We start from the raw sequence: 18,874 nt of genomic DNA, 5'->3' as shown, positions 1-18,874 counted from the left end.
ATCATCATCATCATCATCATCATCATCATCATCATATATATATATATATATATATATATATATATATTAGAGAGAGAGAGATTTACTAGAGGACTTCCAAAAATCAACAGGTATATATATATATATATATATATATATATATATATATTATAGAGAGAGAGAGAGAGAGATTTACTAGAGGACTTCCAACAATCAACCCTGTTGCGAGCCCCATCCCTATTGTCACTCCTAACATAGAAGCAGAAGCCTACACTGAGACGTAACATCTCTAAACTTCACAAACTTAACACCATCAGCTTGTAGTATTATTTCAACACCAGTATAAGTGTATGACACTGCATGGATTACAACCACGATAAGTACCAACACTAGCAAATATTTATAGAGAAATTATGCGAAGAGCAGAAGTTAAGGATAAATACTTGGAGCAAGCAGCTTCACCAATAATCTCCACAAGAGCACTTCCCATCCTTGAAGTGGTGAAACCGTTTATTGTCCCGAACAATGAGCTCCCTCCCGACGATCCTAGACATGATCTTGATTGCATTGTGACAGTCACCGCATATCCTGAGATTCTTGATGATCCGAAGCGGCGTCCTAGCCGGCGTGCTTATCAGCCCATAAGCAATTGCCAGCCTCTCGCTGTGGTAGAGCAATGCCTGTTCCTTGGCCTCCTGATCAATGTCATGGAGCACATATCTAGTGTCAGGCACATAAACTTGCTCCTTCACCACCTTCTTTTCTATCTTTGGGGGCAACCGGTACTCCCCTAGCTTGTTCCTCCCATCCAGCATGTTTAAGCCGGATCGCCTCTTGGCTGTAGGGGTTGGAATCTTGGACGGAAGAATCTTTGAAGGATCCAAGAAAGTCATGAGCTCCGCAGCACAGTCCTCAAGATCTACATCGCCCTGAGCCCGAGCCAAGTTCATCATCGCTTCCCAGACAGCTACTGGTGGTTCAAATGGTAGCTTCTCGATGAATTCCATTGCTTCGTTAAGGTGGCCTGACTTGCCGAGGACTTCGATCAGACCAATGTAATGCTCGACCTGTGGTGATATCCCGTTTTCTTTATGCATGGCATCAAAATGAATAAAGCCCTCTTCCACTGCCTCGGCACTGGCACAAGCGGCTAAGACGGAAAGGAAGGTACTTTCGTTGGGGCACACCCCAACCTTCCTCATCTGCTCAAACATCTGTAATCCATCGTCACCCAGGTTATTCACCGCATACCCATCGATCATCAAATGCCAAGAGTCCATGGTTCGGTCAGGCATCCGATCGAACACCCGGCGGGCATCAATCATACTACCACACTTTGAGAACATTTCCAGTAGCTTATTGTTGATTTGGAGGTCGGCACGGAAAGGGGATCGAAAGAAGAAATCATAAATCTTCTTCAGTTCATCGAGATGCTTTGAGTCGGAGCAGGAGGCGATAAGGTCGAAGAAGGTAGGAGGGTCAGGGAGTACGCCCTGGTTCAACAGATCAACAGCTTCCTTGAGCTTTCCTTCTTGGGCAAGGGCAACGAGCTCGATGGGTCCCGGAGGAGGGGCAGCAAGAGGGGGCGGCGGAACATCGGCCACCGGGGGACGGCCGGTGTCGACGGGAGGGCGCCCGGCAAAGGGAGGGTAGCGGCCGCCCACAGTGGGATGACTATCGAAGGGTGGTGGCGGGCGTTGGTGGTGCTGATTCTGGGGCGGCCAGCGGTTTGGATTCCGGTGGTCTTGCGGGTAGGAATAGGGACCGGAGGGACGTGGACCATGAGTTGGCGGCGGAGGCGGTGGAGGAGGGTGCCTCTGGAAGCTATTGGGAGCGATGTAGGAGGAACTGAGGCATCGGATGGCGAGGGTTTGCGAGTGGGCATGCGAGACCTTCAGGGACGTGAGGAGAGGCAAGGGGAAACCAGGGAGGCGTAACTTGAAGAGATTGACGGCCAGCATCGAGTTCCCGCCTCTATGGATCAGCATGAATGAGGAGGCAATAGCTCCGTGGCGGAACAACCCTAATCAGCTCTTCAGAAGCGCCCCCGGGTTCGGGGTTTGATCTTTCTGCGGGGTTTTACATGGAAGGGTTTCCGGTTCGCGTTCTTGTGGGCAAAGCATCTAAAACTGGTCAGATCAAAGCCGTCCATCAGGTGAATGGATGTGCAATCAAGCAAACAGGTTGGGCCCGATGGCGGACACACTTAGAAAAACCCTGGGACGCTTTCAGCACGGGTGAATCAACCCGAGACAGTTCGGGATGATGCCACCTTCGTGTGAACCCACGGGGAAGATGATGTCACTCGTACAAGTCTTCGAGGGTGATTCACCCAAGCCGAAGAAGAATTCTTTCTATTGACATGGTTACTAGACTATGTGATTTAGCTTTAGTGCTTCGATGTACATGAACTTGATGCTTATAATATTAGATTAATCAACTCCCACGTAGACTTGAGTCTGATGTTATCATCTGTGTAATATTACATTAATCAACCCAACAGAGACAACTTCTCAATCTCAATGGAAAAAAATCAACACCATAAAAAAAAAAAATCATCATGCTATTTCAGGTTAAATGTGTTTAGTTTACAATATTAATTGTCCTCGATTAAATTATATTACTAACGTACTTGGTTGATTTATGAGAACAAATCTCACAAAACATGTTATGATGCAATAAACTTGTTACGGAACATATTTTATTACGTCATCAAAGCTATAACAAAACTTATGATAAACAAATTGAAAGAGGCCATTGAACAAGCATACCTTGAAGGTATAGCATGACCTTTAAGGAGCAACATCAACACCGAATTCATTCGATCAAATAAACATATCATCATACACAAAATAGAACAGTACATTTGAGTTCGAGCATTACGGGTATATTGAACTTCTCTAATTAGCTTGCACATCTCGTTCCTACCAGCCACCTGCACCTCAAGCAGACAAAAGGTCATTAGGATGCATCAAATCAAAGCCAAAGCCTGGAATACATTTAAATTAAATCACCAAGGAAAGAGATTGTATGCAAGTTTAGTCTTTTTTTTCTTTCTAACAGTGGCTGAAATGTAACCAGAAAACAAGGGTTCGCTATAGACACAGGAGCCACCCATTTACTGTGTTCACATGCTTGTGCGTGTCATTTAGGCAGTAATCTCTATAACACATCCTCAAAACCCATTTTGTCCCTCTAATATTAAAAATTACGACTCAACTACAGAGCTTCTTAATCCTCATCAAGCTCTGATACTCAGACAAGTATTAAGTTGTCAAAATTGGAATTGCAATGGCTCAACAAATTCAACACAAAATGGAACATCTCAAACCAACCAATTTTAGCTGAAGTTTTTGTTCTAATTCACTAATCCATTGGCTCACATAATCGAACAAAAAGATTACAATTCACTGCAGCTATTCAAACATAGTGGAGGATCCTATCCATACATAATTGTATAATAAAAACTACATGTTTATTTATATTTATTGAATATAACTAGACTTTAATGACAAGTCAGATGTAAAAAATTATTTTACAAGGCTATGTTTCTTGCTATAACTCAACTTTTTTTTTTTATAAACATTCATGTCAATGACAATTGAAAACATGGTTCTAAGTTTCAGCCACAAACAACTGCAGTAAATCCATTCCACATTAGTTTTCACTGGATACAATCCGAAACTCATTTTTGGTTAGCTGGTTTATTTCAGCCTAGTTTTGGGTGTTCCCATGGGAACTTACAAGTTTCCGCTAGAACTTGTCAAAATCAGTTCAGAACCTATAAAAACAGAAAAGTTCTTTTTCTGATCCATTTTCCTCTGTGCTCAACCCATTCCTTAAAGCCAAGACTATGGCTTTTCATATATTTCACTCTGGCTTGAAATAGAGACAATGAAGATGACTATCTCTACATGTGTTATACATAATCCACATGATATCATTAAATTCAAGTTAATCAAGAAATTTAGATCGGGTTGTTCCACCAAGAAATTGATACCTCAGCCTCCATGTTAAAAATGATAAGGAAGCCCATGCTTTAAACTCCAAAGACCAAATAAATGGCTGAACTGATATTAAACATCAAAACATTTCTTCTCAAGTAACACCATGGGATTTCTTCATTTTCAGAGATCCATAAGATTTTTTGCTGCCTCTCAGAGAGTAATTTGCTTCATGCTCTATCAATCACATACTTATTTATATTATAAAACATTAAAATCTACTTCATACTAACATCTAATGTTATTTTTTATGGACTACAACACATAATTGTTTTCATTCTTGGAAAATTCCTTTTGCTTCCAAATGATTGCACTGAAACTATGAAATATTAGCAAAATTATCAAAATTCACTCAGACTGCCAGAAGAATGGAAACTTATAGAAATGGTTGAAAATCTGATGCATTCCTTCTTCACTATCGTTACTTTTAGCTAATGTACATAAAATGGGTTGTCCAAAAAACACAAAACTAGAGAAAGGATATTTTGGACCTAGACACTGGTTCAAATGGATACACCAAATCCATAGGATTTATAGAGAAGAAGTTTAAGAAATTATGAAGAAGATAATTAACAATAGATTATGACTAAGTATTATGATATTATCTACTTGTCACTATCCCTTAATCCAATCAATGAATTAGAGAAGATTTTAATTTTAAGAAAGAAAAGGAGGTAAAATAATTTATCAATATTCACATCTCAGCAGCACGAAACCAGACTATAAATGAGATTTATCACTTCTATGATTCAAGACGTTGTTGATGGAAACTAATAACACAAGTCATCTTTGTTGCAAGTATCCATCTACCTGGTGAGCGCTAATGTCATATGTGTCTCTGACTCAAAAACACTCCAAATCTCATGAAAATTTGGAAACAAATCCTTGAGGATCACACATTCATATTAACCTCAACTATTTTTTTCCAAATTACCATTATACTTTTACATGCTCTAATTGAACCCATCTCTCGGAAGGCACAATATGTAGATGATGCTCCTAAAAGATCGAACGATTTCAGATTCTCTAATTGTTCTGAAAGAACTAGCAGATGAAGCCTCGGTTGAGAAATTACACCCAGCCAGTGCCTCAATTTCACTTGAGATAAAGAACAGCTACAACATCATAGGTGAAACACATAGACGTGTTCCTCTGCAAACAGATAATACTGTAAACCTCCAAACAAAAAGATCCTAGATTGTTGATGAAGAAAACAATAAATTCAGAATATGGACAAAATGCCAAGTAGTGAGGCAAAAAGAGAGTGAAGAGATGGGGATTCTCTCATTGGAATGCAACAAGTAGGAGAGAAACAAAGAAAAATTGAGAAATGGAAAATAATTCAGTTCTCTATGGGAACTAATAGAGGATATTTTGGTACTACCTAGTTGGCAGCCACCTTAGATCACACGTGGCACCACTCCAGTCAAAATAGTGCACACATCTCAAAGCAATGCGAAACGATATAGAACAAACCAGAAACGGCTGTGTCCTAAAGCGATGCAGCCTAGCTCAGAAGCAATGCCACCCGGCTTCGAAGCAACACACTACAAGTCTGAAGTGGCGCACTGCAAATCCACGCCGTACGGAATCAAGCGATGCTTACCAATGAGGATACAACCCCGCAAGGCATGGGGTCGGAAGGAGGGCCCCGGAACAGATAAACCGCCGGTCGAAAATGTCGACCAACGTTAACAAGCACAGGGGAGTCGACTACCTACGAAAGGTATAAAAACCACCCCCGGGGAGATGCCGAGGGGGGCAGGATTCACTATCCACAAAAACTAACTCAAAGAGGTCAAGCCGGAACTCCTATCTTCGGCATTGACCTGTTGTGCAGGGACTCGGGACTAGAAGCCCCTCGCGGATTCGCTAGAGAACACCCTAGGAGACGGCAACCACGACTCTTTCTCCTTACTCCGTGGAGCCTTCCTTCTGAGTAACCACGCGGATGACCTTACACAATCAAGGCCGAATCAAGCCGTGCCCTTTCCCAAGCCCCGACATAAAGAATCACAACAGGAACCTTGTTTGCTTTATGAAATTAGAGAGATTTGGAAAGGTGGAGGATAACCAAAAAAAGGATCCAAGAGGTACTTATCAATGTGAGACTTGGGATGGGTTAATGCACAAAGTCTTTACACTGCAACCAGAAAGTCTAATTTCATAACCCTTATTTCCCCAATTCTCTATCCTAGATTAATCGATTAAAAAAAGCTAAGAGATCACAGCAAAATCCGCAGAATCTCTATTTCAATAGGACAAGGGGATGTAAAAAGATCAGATTACCTCGGCATGAGGGATGCAGGGGTTGAGGATCGAACAGAAAGCGAGAGGAGGAGGGACACTCGAGTGGCGGCTGATATTGGGAACTAACGAAGCAGACGAGCTCGTCGCGAGTCCCGGCCCCTACCTCCGTGCGCGCGGAAGAGACAGCATCGGCCAGCATAAGAACCCCCTCCGAGAGTCCGGCCGGAACCACCGCCGCCGCAAGCGGCGCCAACCGCGATCGAGCGCGCCGCGGCGAGCACGCGGCAGCCATGAGCCGGGCGGCGCAAGCGCCGATTGGACTCGCGCTGCTCATAGCACTATGCGTGAGAGAGATGGGAATCAAGATAGTGAAAACGAGGAGTGAAGGCTCCATTCATAGCTGCCGTAAATTTCAAATTCGACCCGTTAACATCTATTGGATTATGTTTAACCAACTTTGATCAGAATAAAATTAGAGGTGGTATCAGGTGAGATTTTTCGGATTCTCAAATAATGTTATTTGAAACAAGTATAAATATAAAATACTAATAATAATAATAATAAGGTATGGGACGAATTTAATTATTGTTAATTAAATCTCGAATACATTTTTCACAAAGAAAGAAATAAATACCAAGTTTGATCTATCGGGTTTGGATTCAGGCTGCATGTCAAATGTAAAACTAGAAGAACACTGAAGGCACCACCTCTTGTTATTATTCTCATTCATACAGGCGAGCATGATGCCATGGAAATGAATGGAACATAGGAGTCTTATTACCGTGGCCATATACCCTCCTCCGTTTTCCTTCCCCTATCTACACCCAAAAATATTCCACAAACAACATCTTTACATTATTGCAGGCAGAGAAGCCCATCCTCTACCCGCCATGTTCAAACTTCCTGCGAAGCCCTCGTCTTGATCGGCTTCAACTTCACGCCCATGCTTTCCGGTGACAGCAACTCCGGTGAGATGCAACATGGACTGAGCGGACTGCACGGGCTGCCGGTTAATTGGCTAGGTCTGTACAGCCGATACCCCATGAAGAAATACTCCATCGGTATCAGCATCGCATGAGGCTGCTCCTCCGTCACCAGTGATCCACATGCATGGACCTGAATTGCATACACAAAGTTCAGAGACTAAAGCCAGCCGTGTCCTATTTTGAAGTTGATGATCATCGCAGCATCAAGATCATACCTCCACCAAGGCACTGTATCTTCTGTCCAGCTTTGATGCCATGTGAAGTGCGTCAACATGGAATGGGGAGTTCTCGCCCACGAATACTAAAGTCCGGCATTGTAGCTGCTGCAGGTCTTCAGTGATGTCATGCCTCCTGCTCGTCGGTCGGTAGCAGTGTTAGAATGAAAAAACTAATGATTGTTGACAAATCAAAAATGTTTGACAATACCGGTTAATCGATTGAAGAAACCGCCACACGTTCATGGCTTGTCTTTCATCCAGCAGCTGAAGAGGCAGAGCGTCAGGCACCATTGCAAATGAATACATTTCTTCTTCTCAGATTTATATAGCCAATGAATAACGCATAGACAGATGGGTTAACTAGACTCACATTTCTGCAGCCCTGCACAGTATCTGACTCGGGGATTTGTGCAATGCCACGAACTTCCTGCCAACATAAACGAAAAGAAAATCATGGGCATTAGTGTCATGGCGTAACGAAAGAAACATAAAGAACAGTATAGCAAAAGCTACCTTGCTAAAGTATCGCTGAAGCAATCTCTCCTTTATTAAGCCACACATACCATAGAAATAGATTAAATTCGATATAACCTGAACAACAGCGTTGACAATTAGCTGATGATCTATTTCATGTAGATTAAACAACAATGGTAACGAGGATCTGAGGTCAAACCTTATTGTACAACCATTCTGTCCAAGAGGGAGCTTTACATAGAGGAGATACAAGAATCAGACCAATCACACTCTCCCTATATTTGATCTGGAAGGATGTAGAACTTAAGTCAATATGCTATAGATAATGTAATACTAAGACATGATCCTTGGGAAGCACCTACAGCAAAAAGGGTAAGAATGTAAGCACCAGCGGTGACCCCCAGGCACATAACTGAACCTAACCTAGAAAGGGATGAATCAAGAGATTAAGAAAAACATTTAGAAACCCAACATTCAACTATAAAGCATCCTAGATTACAAGAACAAAGCGAGTAACCAGATACTACATATGCTTATAATTACCTGAAGAAGTCGAGAACAATGGCAATTTGATTGGCCAAATCATCAACAGAAGGAACAGGAATATCAGAAGAAATCGGACCAGCACCTGTCTGCAACAGAACTTGAGCAAGATGAGTCAGATGACAAACTGATATGAACACCATGTTAACCAAGCATATGATAAAGGAACATAATCATCAGAAACGAGAATCAGCTAAAACAAACGCTTCTATCAAAGGTACCGACCTCATGCCCTGGAGGACTGATATGATAAATGCAAAAGCTATGAAGCAACAGGGATGCAGCTTCAGGGCAAGAAAACAATCCTTGGAAACATGACACATCTGCCCAATAAAGCCATCAACATAACATAAAGTAAAATTCCTGAAAACTGTTAAAATGAAATATATATGTATTTGGCTGTGCACCATTCAAGAATTTGATATCAAGAGAAACGACATAGCAACAGCTACTTTTGTGGTGCCTTGTTGGCCGAACAAACAAAGAGAGTCTAGCAAACATGAACAGTCTAACACCAACACTCCTAATACTCAAATAATTTAACAAAGAGAGCCTAGCAATTTTATTTTAAGAAATTGAAGCAAATTAACCACAGAAATGTCATGTGCAAACACTGAAGAAACATATCATATTAGACTAGCACAAACAATAGAATGATTTGAGATAATCTTAACGGATCTTTATCAATGTTTAAAGATACTTCATAGATGGTCAAGTAGCACGCATTAGTAGAATAAAGCAAAAAATATTGGTCAACTGTTTCTAACAGTGAACTTACAGTTTAAAGCAACATCTGGATAGGTTATTAATGCAGGCTTCTCCTTATCTCCAAAAACAGTAACCGACACCTCGCCAAACCTGGTCTTAACAAGATGTTCCTGTGGACCCAAAAAATAAAAACCCACAATGATTCAGTAATCACATGAGAAACCTATAAAAGTATCCTCAAAAGAAAAGCAAACATTTTGTTTTTACTTAGCATTAGTACAGAAAGAGAAAAGGTGGACCAATCTTCCTATAGAAACTTGGTGTAAGCAAGATTCAGCAAACACGACTACAATATTGTTGGAAAAAGAAACTAATGCATATCCCCTTGACAACAACAAAAACAGGGACATTAAAGAACTTCATTTATATAACTATTTGCAGTTTCATATATGATTCATCCTTGACCGAATAACAGTAGGAAAAATATTGCTTACCTGGACAATTTGCAAAATGAAAAGAAAAAGCAAATAGGCAACAGAGAGCTACAACTCTGGGCCTTAACACAACCAATGACGTCAGAATGAAAAGATGGTTTGCTCACATTATTGCTAAAATGGTGAAGAAACATAGAAGTGGATGTTCAGGTAGTCAAAGCTTAAAAAGATAACACATGAGACCAAGAATTTGACAAGATGATTCAAGAGAATCAATTGAATCAAGTCAACATAGAGTGGACATATACTAAACGAGTTGGTCCAACAAAACAGATTTCTTTTATTTCAATTGTTCTCAATAACAAATTGGTATGGACATAATCCGAAACATCGAGTCAGGAACTGTCTGCACTAAGGTCAGCTCAAGCTACTAAAATATGATTCAATGGAATACTCATCTTCAAGGATAGAACACATTCTACTTCAAGTGATGAACATGTAGGCAAGCAAACACCGTTGCATAAGCCTCTGTTCGTTTCCGAAGTACAATGTCGGCTCGTCTATAAAAAAAACAACGAATCTCTGAACTCAGTTGGACTTCAGTTTATTCCCTTATCCTGATACAAAAGACGCATAACGAATAAAGCAAAGGACAATCACATTTGGATTTCACATAAATCGAAGGACGAAACAATCCGAAATATTCTTGATACCAACTCCGAACCATCTCGGGGTTTCCAGGAGAGTCCTGTTACAAGGAATCATCATCCTTTCCTCATAGGTCGACGACTTAGATTCCAAACCATCAAGATATGGAAAATAAAATCAAATTCTTGGCATGATTTAGATTTTCCTTGTGAAAACAACAACGCTCCGTTAAAAAGGAACAAAAAATCTCATGGCTAACGTAACAAAATCTTATCTTTTTTAACTATCTAAAAACCAGGGACGGAAATGCTAACCGATGAAACAATAAAACCCAACCTTTCCGCCGAAGGAGAGCTTCTCCACATCAATCGAGACGGAGCCGCTCGAATCTCCCATCGGCCAGGAGGCGTCGCGATCAAGGCCTGGATTCGCCCCGCCTCGCCTTCGCCTCCTTCCGTCTCTCGCAATCTGTTCTCGCCTATTTGGGAGGAGAATCCGCCATCGCTTGTTCCGAACCGATACCACGAGCCGGAGAACGAATCTTATTCAGCTCTTTCTTTTATTAACCCAGCGACGAAAAGCCCACCGACATCGCTCTCGCTTCCTCTCCTTGTGGATGACAGCTGGCAGATTCAGGCTTCCTGTTGCACACTGGCCCGCACGAGGTGGCCCGGGTTGTGGTACCTGAATGACGAAACTACCCACCCGCGATTTGGAGCTCCCGAGCAAGGCTATCGATCACAACCGTCCGATCCGTGACGGCTGACGTTCGTCTCCGTTGGGGCAACAGATTGGATGGGATTTTCTGTCCAACTACTTGCAGGATCCAGCTTTTCCAATCTCTTACTTCTCCACAAAAAGTGGGGACCAACTGTGTTACGTGGGTGCGCGAAAGCTGAATCTTGCGGCGCATTTACAGCTGATCTGTACATAACAGCCGCGATGGTTAAGGTGGAGCCCGTTTCGTTTGACTGCGGGTCAGCGATATAAATCGGGGAGTAGGTGTGGCAGAGAGCCTGTCACCGTCGGATCACGAGAGGCCACCGAAATGGTTACTGACGTAAGCATATTCTGGGCAACGGGATATTCTTCGCGAATCTCAAAGCACGATGGACCATCGCATTTGATATACATGGAAAATATAACATTAGCAAAGCGGGTTTCAGTGGGCGAAGAGTGTGTCACGGCTTACTTGGCTCCTGTAAACACTAAGTGATCGTTTAGACCTAAGTTGGTGGCGTGATGAACAAGTCAAACCGGGGTAATAATAAAAATGAATCATATCCGCAAACTTCGAACTATTTTGAGAGTGATATGTATAGGCACGTAGGAGGAGGCGGAGGAGGCAATGGCGACGAGAAGACCAAGTGGTCGGCCACCAACGACCATGGCCCCCCCTCCTCTACTTCCTTTATAAACACCACCCCTTAGCACTCTTCTTCCCCCACTAAGCTGCTCTCTCGTCTCTCCTTCATGGCGGTGACCACATTCCACCCTCTGCTCCTCCTCCTCCTCCACCTTCTCGTCGTTACCGCTAATGGCACTTCAAAGCCCGTGAAGTATCAAACACTTGTCGTCAACCCCCTCAGAAGCCCCCCGCCCCTCCTTCCCGAGGACGACATCGCCATCGAAACCATGGCCACGGCAGACGAAGCTGAGGTGACCCTCCCGGTCCCCTCCTCCGTCCACGTCCACCTCACCAAACGTGACTCCTTCCTTGCCGCCAGCGCCACCGTGGAGCAGATCTTCGCCCTCCGCCTCGACCGTGACGCCGCCCGTGTGGAAACCATCCGGCATACCCTCGCGGCAGCAAAGGCCGCGGAAGTAACTGGCCGGCGAGGTTTCATGACTCAACTGGTCTCCGGCCTTACCCTGGGAATCGGCGCGTATTTCACCAGGATCGGGATCTCCTGCGAGGTACGCCTCCATGGTGCTTGACACCGGTGTTAGTGTCAACATCTTTATGCCGTGGCCTCGGGGTCAATATGACTCTTGAGACCGTTGAGGTAGCCGACCGCCATGGTCCGATCATGATGGGTCACTATTTTCTCTGGGAGGGGACCCCTCGCCTGGGCCTTCGGTGGGAAGCACTCCATCTTCGTCCCTGCACATAGGTCGGGTTCGGGTTCGACGATCAAGTAAGTCGATAGTCTCAGGGGGTTTTTCTTATTTTTCTCCCCCCATTCGGTCCGAACGCGAGGGTTTTTATAGGGAAGGTCATTGTTTCCTGATGTGCTCGCTTGCAGGGAGCTGGATAACATCTGACATCGGCATTGGCTTTGCGTGAAGGATCGAGCTCCTGCAAGATGGCGACGTGCCTCGGTTGGCGTTTTGATCTGCTTCGGCCAAGCGTTGTCAGGTCAGACCAAGGTAGGCAACCCCCGTAACTCCTCGATCTACGTGACTTAGGAAACATCATCCGGGAGCAGATGACGTTAGTTCATGTCTCATCATTATTATTACCCTCCCCCCGGAGGGAGCCATGCATCGATTGTTGCTAGAGGGGTCCGAGGCGTGGCTTCTGCTTTAAGTGGTTGTTCCTGTCGGTTTGCCCTCTAGTTAGTGTCGAGGAGGTTCCCTAGAGGGTCGCGATGGTCGGTTGCTGGCCCGTTGTCTTATGCGACGTGTGACCGTGGGGTATGACTTGAGCAAGGCAGAAGACTCGGGCGAGCAGGTGGCGCCGAGGTGTAGGAATCATGCAGTTTGCAATCGAGGTATGCGGCTCAAGCGGGCAGGCCGCGCAGAGGTAGACTCGGGCAATCCGTGGCCGAGGGGCATGGCTTAGGCGGGTAGGCCGCGCAGAGGTGGGATCGGAAGATTGCGGCCGAGGGGCACGACTCAGGCGGGCAGGCCGCGCAGAGGTGGACTTGGGCAGACTGCGGCCGAGGGACACGACTCAGGTGGGCGGACCGCAAAGAGGTGGACTTAGGTAGACTGCGGCCGAGGGACACGGCTTAGGAGGGCAGGCCGTGCAGGACTCGGGAAGATTGCGACCGAAGGGCACGGCTCAAGCGAGTAGGCCGCGTAGAGGTGGTCTCGGGCAGACTGTGGCTGAGGGGCACGGCTCAGGCGGGCAGGTCGCGCAGAGGTGGACTCGGGCAGATTGTGACCGAGGGACACGGCTCAAGCGGGCAGGCCGCGCAGAGGTGGACTCGAGCAGACTGCGGCCGAGGGGTGCGGCTTAGGCAGGCAGGCTGCGCAGAGGTGGACTCGGGGTCCACGGGCAGACTACGACCGAGCAGCTGCTCGGAGCAGCAGTATGTTATGCGACGATCTGTGAACGCGGGTGGCCAAGTACATCTTCGTATGCGCGGGGGCCGAGGGGACGATCCCTCGCGTGGAGTCGCCAGCTCTAAGGAGTTGAAATCGAGAAGATCGTGCCTTGACATTCGCTCTACACGCCCTTTGGCTGCCATGTCAGGCCTCATTTATGGCGAGGTGATGTTTGGCCTGCATCATGCGACGTGCTTTGCGGGAAGGGCACCGATGGGCTTTATCGGCTCTCGGCTATTACCCCCGGGGTGGCTTCGGCCTGACCCTTTTGTGCTCCTCCCACCTCCCGGCCATCCAGGCCTCCGCCGCGATGTACTGGTTAGCCCGTTGGAGCATTTCCGGTACCGCGGTGGGGGGTCACTCCATGAGGGACCAGAAGAATCTAGAAGGTCGCGGGCCTATCATAAACGCCTGCATTAACAGAGAGGGATGAGCGTCTAGCAACCCCTGGATTTCCGTGACAAAGCGATTCACAAAATGGGAGAGGGGCTCGTCCTCTCTTTGGTTAAGTCCGAGGAGCAGTGCAACGGACGGCTTTGGCCAAGCGTAAGCTAGGAAGTTAAGCTCAAAGTCTTTGGTGAGCTGATCAAAGGAAGTGATCGCCCCGGCCTTCAGGTCGCTATACCATGCGCGGGCTGCCCCCTCAGAGTCATGGGAAACGCCCTGCACATCAAAGCGTCTGAGGTTCCGTACAGCGCCATCTGGGCACGAAAGGAAGCTACATGGTCTACCGGGTCAGTGGCGCCATCATATGCATCGAGAGAGGGGAGCCGGAAGTTCGGGAGGACTTACTGATCTTGTATCTCAAGCGTGAACGGAGACCCCCGGTGCGCGTCCTCCCTGAGTTCTTCTTTTGACTTACGAACCTCCCTATGCACTTTGTCGAGTCGCTGGTTAACAAAGCGTCGTTGGGCTCGCAGGGAGCCCGTTGAATCTAAAGATAACACCTCGGGCTTCGAGCGGGCGCTCGGGTTTCCCATTGCTCGATCCTCGAGCAGGGCCGATCAGACCCGAGGCGACGCGGGGAGCTCTGGAGGTACCGTGTGAGCTCGAACGGGCGGCTCTTGTTGCCGTAGTGGTTGGATCATAGGTGGGTGCGCCGGATGAGAAATTAACGGGATAATAGTCTGCACCATCCCAGTCAGAGCTCGGACTTGATGAGTGAGGTCCTGAAAGGCCTCAAGCGATACGGGCGACGGGTCGGTTGGGGCGCCTTCTGTTGGGAAATCTTGGGGACGACATCACATGCGCAGCGGAAGAACAAGAAAACAAAATCCCCGATTCCCAAAGAAATGTTCATCGTCGTGTGAAGATTGGTGCACAAAATCCGCGAAACTTAAAACTGTGTATAGAGTAGATTGTGTTACCTAGGGAGATCGTATATCCTTATTTCCTTGCAGATCCTTAGGAGAGGGTGAAGGAGGTCAAGCATCCTCCTCTCTAGCGGTAATCCACACAATAGGGTTGCGATGACGCTCCTCAAAACTCCAAGCCTGCTCTGAGGTGGAGAAGGGGAGGAGAATAGGAAAGGCAAGCAAAGGCTCTAGCCTATGAGGCTCTGAATCCCTTCTATTTATAGAGGTCCCATGTCAAACCCTAATGGGTCCTCCCCTAGTGAGTATTGGATCTGCATCCAATAAGACAAGGGCTCCGTCGAATATCTCATATCCGAACCTCTACTCATTGCAATGCCTACCATATGTGTGTGACCCTCTAGGCCCAATATCGAGCTGGCCGTGAGTCATACTTGTCAGAACTCCTTCTAACTCAGTAAATTATTATCTCTGTAATAATTCACTTGACTCATTGACTACGGACGTACTAGGCCACTATGCCATAGTCCCCAAACGATACAGGGGAATCCAATCCATTGGACCTGTCTGTCCTCAGTTACCGTGTACCTATAGGCTCTTCCTCTATCGACACTCAATAGCCCTCGTAAGGTCGACTACCACTCCCAATGACCAGCTGTACTAGATCTGGGACAGTCAAACCTATAAGTCTGGTATCAAAGAGTGGAGCACTCATATAGGACATCCTTGGTGTCTCAAGTCTAAGGATCAGATATACCACTAGGACTACGGAATCGCTGTCTGACAATAAGGCATCATCAACCATCCAGTATTCCGTAAGCGGATCAATCAGTGAACTCATTCTCCAATGAACACCTGTACTGTATCCCTAGTGTCCCTACACGAGCAGCTATGAGACCAGCCGCATCCATCATATGGATGGGTATACAGCACACTAGTCTGTCTGGTTATCACGATGTCCCTCTCGAGTAACCTATGACCGGGATTATTTAGGATGTGTGTTTAAAGGTGAATCGATCTCATTATCGTGATCTCATCACGATCCGATTCCTATTGCACAAATCCAAGGATATCACAATATATATGCATATATGCAATAGTTATAAAGTGATATACGTCAAAATATAATAAGCAAAAAGATTCTGTATCAAGTCACACGTGTCATCACTCACGTGATTGGCTTGTTGGGCACCTATGACTAGCACCTTCGGGCGGCAACAAGCCTGGGTCGTTGAATAACCGCCAATAGCGCTCTGAGGTCGCGGTGGGGTGCTCAGCTTAAGGTTCACCATGCGAGGGGGCGTTACCCCGGAGCCTCGATCAGGTGCGACCCCTCAGTTGTGGGTTCGTCTGGGTCGATCTGTCGATCCCTCGACATTCGGGCCCTCCTTCTAGTGCAAAACTGTTAGTGTCAACATCTTTACGTCGTGGCCTCGGGACCAATACGGTTGGGTTCGGGTCCGAATGATTGGAGATCTTGCTGAACGACCCTTGAGACTGTTGAGGTAGCTGACCGCGGTGGTCCGATCATGACGGGGTCACTGTTTTCTCTGGGAGGGGACCCCTCACCTAGGCCTTCGGTGGTAGGCACTTCGTCTTCGTCCCTGCACATAGGTCGGGTCGGTAGAGCTCAGCCCGACCCCTCCAACGATCAAGTCAGTCGATAGTCTTAGGGGGTTTTTCTTATTTTTCTCCCCCAATTCGTTCCGAACGCGAGGGTTTTTATAGGGAAAATCACTGTTTCCTGATGTGCCCACTTGCAGGGAGCAGGGTCGTACCTTGGATAACGTCTGACACTGGCATTTGGCGTTGCGTGAAGGACTAGGCTCTTGTAGGATGGCGACGTGCCTCGGTCGGCGTTTTGGTCTGCTTCGACCAAGCGCTGTCAGGTCAGACCGAGGCAGGCAACCCCTGCAACTGCTCAGTCTACGTGACCTAGTAGACATCATCCGGGAGCAGGTGACGTTAGTTCATGTCCCATCATTATTATTATCCTCATCATTCCCTCCCCCCGGAGGGAGCCATGCATTGACTGTTGTTAGGGGGGTCTGAGGCGTGGCTTCTGCTTTAAGTGGTTGTTTCTGTCGGTTTGCCCTCTGGTTAATGCCGGGGAGGTTTCCCAGAGGGTCGCGATGGTCGGTTGTTGGCCCGTCGTCCTGTGCGACGTGTGACCGTGGGGTATGACTTGAGCAAGGCAGAAGACTCGGGCGAGCAGGTGGCGCCGAGGTGTAGGGATCATGTAGTTTGCGACCGAGGTATGCGACTCAGGCAGGCAGGTTGCGCAGAGCTGGACTCGGGCAGTCCGTGGCCGAGGAGCACAGCTTAGGCGGTCAGGCCGCGCAGAGGTGGGCTCAGAAGACTATGGCCAAGGGACACTGCTCAAGTGGGCAGGCCTCGCAGAGGTGGACTCGGGTAGACTGCGGCCGAGGGACACGGCTCAAGCGGGCAAGCCACGCAGAGGTGGACTCGGGCAGACTGCTGTCGAGGGGCACGGCTCAGGCGGGTAGGCCGCGTAGAGGTGGACTCGGGTAGACTGCGGCCGAGGGGCACAGCTCAGGTGAGCAGGTCACGCAGAGGTGGACTCGGGTAGACTGTGACCAAGGGACACAGCTCAAGCGGGTAGGCCGGGCAGAGGTGGACTCGGGCAGACTACGGCCGAGGGACACAGCTCAGGCGGGCAGGCCGCGCAGAGGTGGACTCGGGCAGATTACGGCCGAGGGGCATTGCTCAGGCCGCGCAGAGGTGGACTCGGGCAGACTACGATCGAGGGACACGGCTTAGGCGGGCAAGCCGCGCAGAGGTGGACTCGGGCAGACTACGGTCGAGGGGCGCGGCTCAGGCGGGCACGCCGTGCAGAGGTGGACTCAAGCAGACTACGGTCGAGGGACACGGCTCAAGCGGGCTGGCCATGCAGAGGTGGACTCGGGTAGACTGCGGTCGAGCAGTTGCTCGGAGCAACAGTCTGTTATGCGGTGATCTGTGAACGCGGGTGGCCAAGTACATCTTCGTCTGCACGGGGGCCTAGGGGATGATCCCTTGTGTAGAGTCGCCGGCTCTCGAGAGTCGAAATCGAGAAGACTGTGCCTTGACATTCGCTCTGCGCGCCCTTTGGCTGCCATGTCAGGCCTCATTTATGGCGGCGTGACGTTTGGCCTGCCTCATGCGACGTGCTTTGCAGGAAGGGCACCGATGGGCTTTGCCGGCTCTCGGTTGTTACCCCCGGGGTGGCTCCGGCCTGACCCTTTTGTGCTCCTCCCACCTCCTGGCCATCCAGGCCTCCGCCGCAATGTATTGATCTTGTATCTCAAGCGTGAATAGAGACCCCCGGTGCGCGTCCTCCCCGAGTTCTTCCTTTGACTTATGAACTCATTATCGCTCAAAAGATAATATATTCTAGATTTTTTTAAATCATCACAGTAAACATCATATTTAGAGTATCTTATGAATGCTCAGATGATAATACTCTATGTAGTTTACAAAAGTCCAAAACAAGATATTTTATGAGTTAATATAATTGATCGAGAAAAGAATATCTTCTAATCTATTACATAATAAATAAACTTACAAATATAACAAACATTATGGGTTGAATATCTATATAATTAATTTCTAATAACACACACTTGAATGAAAAAATAGTTAATATTATACTTCTGAACGTTAAGATCGAAAATATCAATTCGAACATTTGATTATCTTATAATTACCCAAAAGATGATATATTAAGAATATTTTAAATTATCCCAAAAAATATCATATTGTGAATATTTTATAAATGCCCATAAGATAATACTATGGATACTTTAATAAGGTCTAAAATATAAACTCTTCTGAGTCAATAATATTGACCTAAAGATGACGATCTTTAAGCTACTACAAAATGTATATGTAACCTAAAAATATTAAATCGTTTAAACAAACGTGAGGAATGGGTTAGACTCATCTTTGTTATAAATAATAAAAATGGGGCTCTAAATAGTAAGCTCCATAATATAATATCATCAATTTTTTTGTGATGTCAATTAATAAAAATGTATAATGTCA

General features: G+C 46.6%; 2 protein-coding genes and 1 long non-coding RNA gene across 4 annotated transcripts; all 3 read right to left on the bottom strand.

The window, feature by feature from the left end:
- Positions 1 to 274: 274 nt before the first annotated feature.
- LOC135610040 (pentatricopeptide repeat-containing protein At2g15690, mitochondrial-like) lies at positions 275 to 2,080 on the bottom strand. Of its 2 annotated transcripts, XM_065103990.1 has the most exons (2): positions 423 to 2,080; positions 275 to 335 (listed from the first exon to the last, which is right to left on the bottom strand). In XM_065103990.1, exon 1 carries the CDS (start codon positions 1,965 to 1,967, stop codon positions 438 to 440), a length of 1,530 nt encoding a protein of 509 aa, XP_064960062.1. In that variant the 5' UTR covers positions 1,968 to 2,080; the 3' UTR covers positions 275 to 335; positions 423 to 437. The 2 variants fall into 2 exon arrangements, with proteins under 2 accessions (XP_064960062.1, XP_064960061.1); XM_065103989.1 differs by having other exon boundaries at positions 275 to 2,080.
- A 573-nt stretch (positions 2,081 to 2,653) lies between these two features.
- LOC103981511 (uncharacterized) lies at positions 2,654 to 6,650 on the bottom strand. Its single transcript, XR_010486021.1, has 2 exons — positions 6,273 to 6,650; positions 2,654 to 2,914 (listed from the first exon to the last, which is right to left on the bottom strand). It is a non-coding gene; the product is annotated as an uncharacterized LOC103981511 (long non-coding RNA).
- Positions 6,651 to 6,911: 261 nt separating this feature from the next.
- Positions 6,912 to 10,784, bottom strand: LOC103981510 (protein NDL1). Its single transcript, XM_009398260.3, has 11 exons — positions 10,581 to 10,784; positions 9,233 to 9,332; positions 8,680 to 8,777; positions 8,455 to 8,543; positions 8,274 to 8,334; positions 8,111 to 8,197; positions 7,951 to 8,028; positions 7,808 to 7,864; positions 7,646 to 7,701; positions 7,435 to 7,570; positions 6,912 to 7,349 (listed from the first exon to the last, which is right to left on the bottom strand). Exons 1-11 carry the CDS (start codon positions 10,638 to 10,640, stop codon positions 7,128 to 7,130), a joined length of 1,044 nt encoding a protein of 347 aa, XP_009396535.2. The 5' UTR covers positions 10,641 to 10,784; the 3' UTR covers positions 6,912 to 7,127.
- Positions 10,785 to 18,874: the final 8,090 nt, after the last annotated feature.

This window comes from Musa acuminata, chromosome BXJ2-4, assembly GCF_036884655.1.
Source record: "Musa acuminata AAA Group cultivar baxijiao chromosome BXJ2-4, Cavendish_Baxijiao_AAA, whole genome shotgun sequence".
NCBI classification, from domain to species: domain Eukaryota; kingdom Viridiplantae; phylum Streptophyta; class Magnoliopsida; order Zingiberales; family Musaceae; genus Musa; species Musa acuminata.
The sequence above is the reverse complement of the archived record's forward strand: the minus strand, read 5'-3'. Positions and strand labels throughout refer to the sequence as shown.